At 45.2% G+C, this 10299-nt stretch overlaps 1 protein-coding gene across 1 annotated transcript in view; it reads right to left on the bottom strand.

The window, feature by feature from the left end:
* The window catches only part of MCM10 (minichromosome maintenance complex component 10), a 17359-nt gene extending 7891 nt beyond the window's left edge, over positions 1–9468 (bottom strand). Inside the window, exons 1-10 of the mRNA XM_010136343.1 lie at positions 9462–9468; positions 8357–8674; positions 7487–7591; positions 6910–7044; positions 6228–6402; positions 5245–5410; positions 4110–4277; positions 2598–2714; positions 1015–1214; positions 9–43 (exon numbers count right to left, since the gene is read on the bottom strand). Coding sequence (XP_010134645.1) covers positions 9–43; positions 1015–1214; positions 2598–2714; positions 4110–4277; positions 5245–5410; positions 6228–6402; positions 6910–7044; positions 7487–7591; positions 8357–8674; positions 9462–9468 — 1426 coding nt within the window. The remainder of the gene's footprint in view (positions 1–8; positions 44–1014; positions 1215–2597; positions 2715–4109; positions 4278–5244; positions 5411–6227; positions 6403–6909; positions 7045–7486; positions 7592–8356; positions 8675–9461) is intronic.
* Between the last annotated feature and the right edge of the window lie 831 nt (positions 9469–10299).

Here is a 10299-nt window from a genome sequence, read left to right as displayed (position 1 = left end):
AAGAGTGGTTTGAATCTTCCTTTTTGGCACTGCAGCTGCTGCACTGGAAAGAGGAAACAAAATGAGAACATCAGTTTTCTCAAACTTAGAGCAAAGACAGAAGCCTGAACGCTGGCAAAGTACTTCAACAAAACTCCAGCCACCCTAAAGGGTGCCCCTCTCCCGTCATCTCTCTGTCTCCAGTAAGGATGGGGATCTAAAGCCAAATTCTAGCACAATGTTGCAGACTTCCCACCTCCCTGGGTTGAGATTTGTATTTCCTATGCATTGAGAGAAAACTAAACATTAAGTAATGGCTAAGTTTTGCTCACAGTTAGCTCCAGGGACGGAGAGGAGGCTGGAATTGCTTCATTAAAGTGGAGTTGCACCAGTTGTCTGAGGGTAGTGGTAAGGGAATGAAAGCACAGCCTTGTGCAAGCATAGGGCTTGACCCAGCTGTGACTCGTCTTTCCATAGCTGTCTGCAGGGGGATCTGGATGAAGGACCTGGCCTCTGCATGCTGGTTGTGAGCTGCATACTGATCTGCTCATCCGGGTCACTCTGTAACAGGGTGGGTGTACTCTGTCTCTTCCTTAACACACAATGATACTGTATTATTTCAGTTAAGGAAGAGAAGGGGAGGAAATACTGATTACACCAAGCTCAGGATTAAATGCAATGAGCCATAACAAAATACAGTAAGGGAATGGCACTGAGAAAACATTCATCTCAGAGACTCAAATGGTAAAGTTGGGATCTCATGATAAAGTTCATTTCATCTGCTGAAACCCAGTGTTGCCTGGCTTCACAACACAGCATGAATGTAGAGGTAAAAGCAGCCCTTACTGTAGCTCTGTTACCCCACGGGGCCAGAAGGGTTACACCAAACATGGGGCATTGACTCCTCTTTGGGGAATACAGCTAAGTCAAAGGGATCTCTAACTAAATAAAAGCCCTTAGAGTCAGCTTCAGGCTCACTTCTATATGGCAGGGAAACTCTGTTTAAATGCAAAGGAAAGAAGCTGTTTCTCTTACACTGAGGCTGCATATGCTGCTGAAGAGACACCTCCATAATAAAACCCATCCTGACACAGCCTCTCCTTCAAACTGGGATTCTTCCGACCAACTTTTTTGGGAACGCGGCCACCAGAGAAGGTGGACTGTAGATCTGCCCGCTTCGAGCTGAGCTTCTTGTACTGGGATTGTACGTGATACTGACAATATTCACAGTCGTTCTGAAAAGGAACGGGAGAAGCCTGTTGCAGAACACTAGCAACTACAATTGACTTCATTCCTCTCACCCACATACGTCCTTCTACGGCTAAACTGAAGTAATATCTCTGTTGTAGTAATGCAGCATTTGACCAACTCAGCAAACCCACACTACAGCAATGAAAAACAAAACTAAAATTGCCCATATTAATCACTAGGGACAAAAAAGCGCCTCAAGGAATTTTATGATTATTCCTTGGCTCAAGTCAATGATGTCCCACGTCATCTTGCCCAGATTCTGTACTCCTGACCTTGAACTCTATGCAATTTTCCTAATGGTATGAACACAAAGGAAAACTGACACCAGAGCAAGACATTTCATACACTCATTTAAAATTAACTCATCAGTTTTCTGTGGCAATCTGAGGGGGTTTAAAACTGAAGATAGTGAGGCTGCCAGTCAGACAGCAGGGCCACAAACACACTCACTCGGAGCAGTCTTTAACTTTTTACCAATCAAATAACTCCATTCTCATCAATATTCACCTGCCCCAGATTTGTATACTACAGTTACCCCACAAACTAATATTTTTTGTCACTAATTAAACAGACAGCCAATTCCCTCATGAGGTTCTTCGCCAGACAGCCTCCATCTACAGTTTGTTCGAGGTGGCACTGGAACATCTCATCAACACTGAGAGCTTTGTGCACAGCCACCTCCTGTAGTGGGTCTGCAAACAGCTTCTCCCTCTCACTCCACACACTTTGAGCTCCTCCCTGGCTCTTCATTCCTTCGTTTTCTCTCCAAGTGCTACCCTACTAGCTATGACCCTTCTGACTTATGACAGGGTTCCTTGCAGGTATCTTATTATCATCTCAGCCATGAACTGACACAGTCCACGAGTCCTTTAAACCACTGCCAGACAGTACTGTCCCTAAAAGAACAATCCAGCTTTTTCCTCTCATCTCCAGTGCCCCACATTCAAGTATAAATATTATGGCAGCTTGCAGGCACACTGGACCATGAAACTCCCTGGGATAAAACCACCTCTGAAAAGCACATTCCTATGAAAAATCTCATATTATTTCACCTTGGATGGATTCTCTAGTGCGGTGCATGGAAACTTGCAGCAGCACAAAGGAAGGGGAAAGGGTGTGGAGAGGGCGGCAGACATGGGCCAAGACTGTCTCTTTTCATTGCAGCAGCAGCTTGGCATTTAGGGAACTACCGTGTCGCTGCTGCAGTGCCATCACAGAGGCAGGTCCTCTGCGTTTCATTTCTCAGTTTCTCCACTCACTTTGCAGTTACAAGTCAAGATCCAGAAACAAGTCAGAGCATCTGTATAAAATCAGCAGGCAGATTTTTAGCAGCATCTTTAGGATATCCTGACTACTGAGATACAGACCAGGTTCACAATCTGTGCACAAGGATCACCGTTCTTCTTCCTGGCTTTGCAGGTGCCCATGTCCAAAGCTTCACCCATGAGGAGGATCTTCTGGGGATGGTCAACAGACAAACATACCTAGAAAGAAATCAGTACATGCCTTGAGGAGGACTAAACGGGCTTCTCTCTGGATGTCACTGGTTTGGAACTGGTCCAGTTTGGTACCTCTTGTATTAACAATGAAGTTTTAAAATGTAGGCCTAGTTTAAGAAAGCCACATGTCCTGTTCAGACTGAGAAAATGCTCAGTTATAAGGAAAAAAGTTAATTTATTTCTCACAGAGATGAAAGATGTTGGCTTTCTATGCTCAGAGCCTCTGGAAACCAAGAGCCAGCAACGGAAGATCGAGTTGTGCTATAAAGGATGGTCCTGTGCCACTCCTGGGCTCTGACACCATCACAGCAACCACATTCAGCAGTGGATGAGAAGAGGAGATGCACTAGAGCTCTCTGTCCCTTTCCATGTGACTAGCTCCAACCAAAACCGACTCCTGTGCAAGGAGTGTCTACTTCAGGCAACCAAAGATATGTGGAGTTGTGTATGTAGGTAAGAAACACTTGGAGAAGTCAGTTTTAAAGCAGTTCTAAATGCATTTTAGCTAAGAAGAGCCATTCTTGACAGTTAAATAGAGCCCTTACATTAAATCTGCTGGGCCTTTCCTCTCACCAATAGGACTTTCTACTGCTTATTCATGTTAATTTAAGCAATTACGTAGCTTAATAGACAATTAGTGAGATTCTTAATTTTTCCATTCTGAGAATTTAAAATGCAAAACACTGACTCACCAGCTACTAGCTGAAATTCCCCTTGACAGAAGTCAGTAAAAACAGTTTCCATTCCAATGCAATTAAAAAGTTATTAAAAAAATTTAACTTATTAGCAAAATGAAACCGTCTTAAATGTTTTGATACATACAGAAAAGTAATTAATCATGTTCTGCATTTATAAGTAGTTGATTAAACAAGCGAACGACCACATATCAACTTACTATACATAATACGTCATTTGTTTGATAAATCAAATATCGATTCTTCTCAGTCACGATTTTGGAACCAGGAAACATTATGCAATCAAATCTCATGCTTAAATTAGAAGAGAGAAATGAGCTTTCCAGCCTTTTTCAGCTCTGAGAGACCTCTAGGCTGCCACAGGCATTGCACTGAAGTAGCTGAACAAACAGAAATGAACATACACTCCCTGGGCCTGTGGAAAAGCCGACTGCTACTGAGAGCAGATTAAACACTTGAACAAACCCTGGTTTTAGATGCTTAATAGGACTTTTTGAAGTTCAGTCTTCCAGAAGGCCAGAAGCAAATACACCCTACACAAATATCTGAATGCAATTCAAACTGTTTAGGCAGAACGTGGCAATTTTAGCCTTAAGGTGTATAAAGCTAAATCCCAAGCCGGTATGAAAAAGTTCAGCTCTGGGTTTTTATCTAAAGCTGATGGGCAAGAGAAAAATCATCTCACCTCATCTGAGCCTTCTTTAGGTTTCATAGGATTAGCATTGAGCAGCCCGATGACTGTGCCTTGGTCTGTCTTCCAGTGCTCTTTGTGGACATCACCGAACAAGAAGAGCGAGACGCACTGATTGAGATCCCGTAGGTCATTCAGCCGCCAGATGCTGAAGGTTCTGCCCTGGAACAGACATTCACTCTCTTTTCAGCGCTCAGTACATGCACACTGACAGCATCCCCTCCTGCTGTGGCTTTTAAAGTTATTTCTATGTGGTTGTTGTCCCCTCCAGGACTCCCGTTCTCGGCAGGCCCCGGCCACCCCGTGCCTGGGTCTGTGATGTCCGGAGGTAGAGCAGCGACTCTTTCACAGGCACCCCCTTGCCGTGGAGAAGGAGCTTGCGTGCCCTTGTGGGGTTGAGAGCTGTGCTGGGGGTGGCATGTGCCTCCGGTGCCAGACAGGTCTCAACTGAAGGGTCAGACAAAGTGTGTCCACGGGCAGGATGGGCTCAACCATCCTAGGAGAAAGACAACTCTGACTCCAAACCCGGGCAGATGGAGCTCGTTTAGCCTTGTAAGGCATCCATCTAAGAGAAGGACACTCTAACCAAACCTACGACCCAAGGACTTCACTGTCACCGTCCAAGCTCGCTAGGCCCTGACAGATGAACCTCAGGTGTAAAGGGTGGAGCCAGTTCCGCGCACGTTGCGCCTCACCTAAAAAATCCACCGCACAGGATCGAAGGGTGCACTCATCGCTTGCAGTGAGCGTGGGAAAAGCCCTTCCCAGATCTTTGTTCACGAAGCCAAGCCATGATGATGTGGTTGTTGTCATCCTCCCCCTCCCCCCCCTAGTTTTCCTGATTTAGAAAAGCACGGTTTGTAACCTCAGGAGAGGTTAGATACAGTATCTCCAGCAGGTCACACCGCCAGTTCTGGGATTCTGAAGGCCAAAATAGCACAATGATGCTGCTACCACTGATCTTCCCGATACTAAAGCTGGACAGCACTCTGGCTTGCTGAATAAAGAGGTTTTTACCCCAGTTAACAAACAAAACCGAGGCATATCCAGATCTCTGTTCCATCAATGACTTTCTTTAGGACACGTACACTATCCATGACAGAGCAAGGGAATCAGCAAAGTTCCTCACATTATTTGCGCTCTGAGGAGTGACCTTCTTCACTATGACTCCAAATGTTACCCAGTCTATTTCCTCCAGGTTTTCTGCAGCAAGTTTGCTCTTCAGCTGGGACAGTCGGATGAGCTTGCGGTTAGCCATCTTCCTGTCCATTTCTGCCGAAGACACCCGGGGTTTCCTGGATCAAGCGAAAGCATGTAAAAGAGAACAAGTCTGTTGGCATAAGTGGACCGAGGCAATCAAAAGCATCCGGCATTCTCCTGAGGAGACTACATCTTGCTGCCAAATGCTTCTGTGCCTTATTTCATCCTGAGGTCACTTAAAACAAACACCCTTGGTTCAGGACACGGTACAAATATCAGAAAACTATTGATCACACTGGGTTTTGTCCGAATAGCTGCACTGCAGCTTAGTCCCCAGCTTGCATTAACTCTGGTCATTTCAGAAATGACTAAGTATGATGTCTGAGCAGGGTTTGGAAACCCAGCATGGTTCCTGGTAAGGAAAGACACTGTGAGTATTCAGAGTCCTCTTGTGGCCACCTCCAGTATGGGGATCGCAAGTGGCTCCTGAAGCTTGCCAGTGAGAAGCAGAATCTGCTCAACTGGAGCACAGTTGGGCTTTGCACATGCCCACTGCTTCCCTCCTCCACCACTGAGGACATCCCAGGGAAGGCAGCCCTAATAAAATAATGGATTTTTTTTTTTTGTTAGAAAAGAGCAAAGGTGGAAATAGGAATATAAACATGGTACTAAGCCAAAAGACAATGCTGCTTATTTACAGACCAACCGGCCAATGCTGTGGCTTTGTGTTACATCCCCTAATGATGATTTTCTATCCGACGTGGTTAAATGATGTATACACAGCAAACAGAAATCCAGTTCTCTGCTCAGCACTGGTATGAGCAGCATCACGGGACACTGTACTGATTACATTTTCTCTCCCATTACTAGAGGATGCTGTCCCTGGAGAAACCTCAGTGCTGGGCTGCTGACCTTAATCTCAGTCCCGAGAAGGTTTCCACAGACACTGGCTGAGTTGTTGCACTGGAGCATGGAGGCACGTGAGGCGTCTTCTCTCTGGTCATCTTACTGGGTGTGTTTCCTACGGCTGACTTGAGAGGTTGGAATGCCAGACTCAGGACTTGCCGTGGCGGAGGAGTCTTGTTCTCTTTAGTAGGAAAAAAAATATTGATAATGAAAGAAAACATCTAAATAAAAATAATACTAACTTAGAGCTGACCAGAGACAGGGATCTAAAACAACACACTTAAGAAAAAGGTGTCAAATGGTTTTATTTGTACTGAACTGGGAACTAACTGACAGCTCCAGATCAGTCACATGTAACTCAGAGCAGTGAGTTCTGCCTGGTGAGGGACTCCCCAGAGCAGCTCTCCTTTTCCAGGCAAGCTAAACTGTGGGATATACAGACACAAGCTAGACTGCTGTCCACGTTAATCACAGCAGTACAGAGCAGTTACAGCAGTAACGCAGCACCCATTGCAAAGAACACAAGAATTAACTCCGTAATAAGCTCTGTTCCGCTGTCATCACACTGCTACTGGTGCATTCGCTAGTGTAAAACTACTCTGGATGTGTCTACACCACTGCTGTGAACTAGGCAGGCTTTGAACAAAAGCCCAGAGTGTTCCAGTGAAAGGCAGACTGAGAATGGTACCTGCTGAGGATGCTTTTGATTTCGGGATCCCTCGCTTGGCTGGCGGTAAAGGATTGCCCAGCTGGGCTGAGAAACATGGTGACTCTTGCAGCTTCTGAACTTTCCTTTCCTTTAAGGGTGGACAAGGAGATTTACCTGGCCAAGAAAACAAAAAATATGAGATTGCAGAATCTGGGCTCAGACAGTAAGAACTGCTCCAAACTACGTAATTCTCTGAATAACAAGCCCAAGCCCATTTTCCCATACAATTTTATTACTATACCCGATGTGCTACAGCAGCAAACATAGTTGTATTTTCTGGGTGTACCATCTGCCACTAAGAAGGGACACTTCCAGAAGACCCTGGAGCACTCAGTCCTGAAAGCTGCCACATGTAGAACCAACCTATGATGCAGATACCAAAACTGCAGCTCACTAATTTAGTCTGTAGCTGCAGGAAACACCCTGTGTGGGGATACACCAGACCACCATTCCTCCTTGCTACTCGGTGCCCACTTTAGGATTATCTGGAGTCTTGCCTATGAATTGCATGTTAGTAGGCCAACAAATCATAAACCCATTTAATTAGTCTCATTACCAGGGATTTTCTTCTCAGGATCTGAACCGGATTGCTGCCCAAGAGCAGTCTTTTGCAACTGCTCCTGTAACACCTTCATCTGTTCTTGCAATTTTCTCAGTTCAGCTAGGAAATAGAGAAGAGGATAATAATGAGGACAGCAGGAAGCCACTGCAAGAGGGATTTATGAGATCCCTGGAAGTATGGCAGTTTTACTTCATCACAGGAACTTAAAAAACAAAGACTAGAGCCGCAATACAGATTTACTTGACTCTACACAGCTCACAGTGAAGGGACACTTTTCCATATAGCCTGGAGCTGACCTCTCTTATATCAATATTTTACTTGATTGTGGTAATATCCTTCATAATAATATCGAAAAGACAATTTAAATGGCTGATGATTGCACTCCTTAGCGTAAAGAAATGCTTCCGATATAATCAGGTATGTGGCCTGGATAGCGTAAGGCTCAGTGGCCAGCTCTGCTTCCGCACTGATTGGTACGGCAGAACCTCCTGCTGAGAAGTCCTGAGGGGGAAGGGAGAGCAGTGCTGGTGAAAGATGTGAGGATGACAGCACTGAAGACTGGAGCAACACGGCTCTTCGTCAGACAAGGTGCAGGTACATGGCAACCTTCTCTGTCCTGCTCAGCAGAGCTAAGTTCAGTCTCCCTGGCTTACTGAAGTCCTGAGTTTCCTCTGGGAAAATAGATTTTGTGAGTCTGGCCATTGAGCATTAAAACTGGACTTAGAAACATTTGCAAGGGCTTTCTGTATTCCCCAAATGGGCGCCACCCTGAACCGAGAGGCAGCAGGCCCCACCCCCTGCCCAGCAGCTCTCTAGAGACAAGACCTATGCAATAAATCATATACAAGATGCTGTTATGGAAACCTTGCAGTTCTTGGTTGGTCTTTTCTTTTGCTGGACTGGGAGCTGAAGTGGGGCCAGTTTCTTCTGTCTCCTCTTCTTCCAGCAGGTCATCTACATCTCCAAACAGTGAAGCCAGGTTCTCCTTCTGTTCGTCAATCATGCTGTCCTCACCATTGACCTCCTCGGTGTAGGACGCATCATCTTCTGCATCAAAGAGCTCATCATACTCATCTGGCTCTCCCACCTCATTCTCTGGGGCATCTTCCCCAGGAGAATTCCCCTCCTCAGCTGCCTCGCTTTCTTCCAGGAGGGAGGCCAACAGATCCAAGTCATCATCAGCTAAGGCAAAAATTAAACTCAGTGTTAATTCTTTCCACTTGGAGGAACACTGCCATGGAATAAAATATCCACAATACTCTAATCACAAGCTAATGACAAACACAAGTAAATTGGAACAGCAAGTGGCATTCTTAAAAAAACTACTTCAACTTTGGCTAGAGGAAAATAAAGCAGCTTCTTGCCATCTGGTTGGTTGGAAATGTGGTTGCAGACACTCCCAGTTTATGATCCAGGCTGACTGGTCAGCAGAAAGCTGGCAGCTCCTTAGTGATGGCTTTTCCTCCTATGCAGCTGCTTGTACAAGAGCTGCTGTTACAACGAAAAGCCCTGGGACCTGTAAAGGTGCAGCCAGGAGCTCTACAGACACCCACGTGGCTTTCGTCAATAGAAGCTGAAGAGGAAGATGCAAGGCAGGCAAGAAAGCATATCCTCAGATGCACTTTGCTCAAGGAAGAAAACAGAAAGCAAAGAAACATGGATCAAAGGGACAAATGATGGAGAAAGAAAAATCAAGAGGGGAGAGAGAGGAATGGGACAGACAGAGCAGAACTGAAATTTGGAACAAACCAAATTTATTTATCCTTTGCTGCTGAAGAAAACAAAGCCAGGGAAGGCACAGAGCAGCCTCAGGGAAAGGCGACAACAATGAAAGCAAGGGGCAACCTCAAAGACCTCCACCAGTGAAGTCAGTGCAACATAACTTCCTTTCTAAAGTGTTCTGAACACTTGAACTTATTAACTAACGTTGCTCCAAAGATGATAGTAAAAAGAGTACTTTCCCCCTTACCGTCCATGATTTCACCAGAATTTCTTCAAAAGCCCCTCTGGGAAAAAATATTCTGTTATGGGGAGAACAACAGCAATACTGTTAAAGCAGAAACAGCTCAACTGGAAATACATATTGTGTTCAGGCTTCATTTTCGGTGATTTGCAAACCACCAGCTTGTTTTTATTTACAGCTGCAGAGGAGGACTTTACCAAACTTAAAACCCTCACATACATTTTCTACATCTAAAGTCTGACCTGTGCTGAACTCACTGCAAGGTAAGGGCATTACTTTTAGAAAAAAAGCCCATTACAGGCACAGCTTTTAAGAAATACTTCCATGTTCTCCTAGTAATAACCATTTCCACCTCATCAGTCCTGTGTTATAATCATAATTAGCATTTAACTAAAGGAAATCTACCGAAACAGATTCAGTCTTTATTTGAAAACGCAAAAAGGTAGCAGGATTTCACTCTCCTCACAATACAGTTCTTATTCTGAAAAGTGTATGTTCTACATTTCTCAGAGCCCCTCCATTTCACGGTCAGTGTCCACGAAAAATAAGCAGCATAGGCAGACGTAAATGGCCAAGGGGAGACGTGGATAACAGGCAGAGATGGATTACTCACAAACCCAAACTCTGCCTCTGTGCTTACAGATCTCCCTGCTGCAGAGACTTTTGTTTCGCCCCAAAACTCCGCTTCTAACAGTCCTCCCTTCTCAATTCCTCCAGAATATTAATTTTCAGTACAGAACAAAACAAAACTCAAGAACATACACGAACAGACGTGGCTAGTGCCGACCCCGCCCCCCGGGCTCCCGCGGTCCTGCCGGTGACTCTGGCCGAGGGACCCGCCCTG

Source organism: Buceros rhinoceros, unplaced genomic scaffold (assembly GCF_000710305.1).
Source record: "Buceros rhinoceros silvestris isolate BGI_N320 unplaced genomic scaffold, ASM71030v1 scaffold11875, whole genome shotgun sequence".
Lineage (NCBI taxonomy): Eukaryota > Metazoa > Chordata > Aves > Bucerotiformes > Bucerotidae > Buceros > Buceros rhinoceros.
Note: the sequence above shows the minus strand (reverse complement) of the source record. Positions and strands in the feature narration are given on the sequence as shown.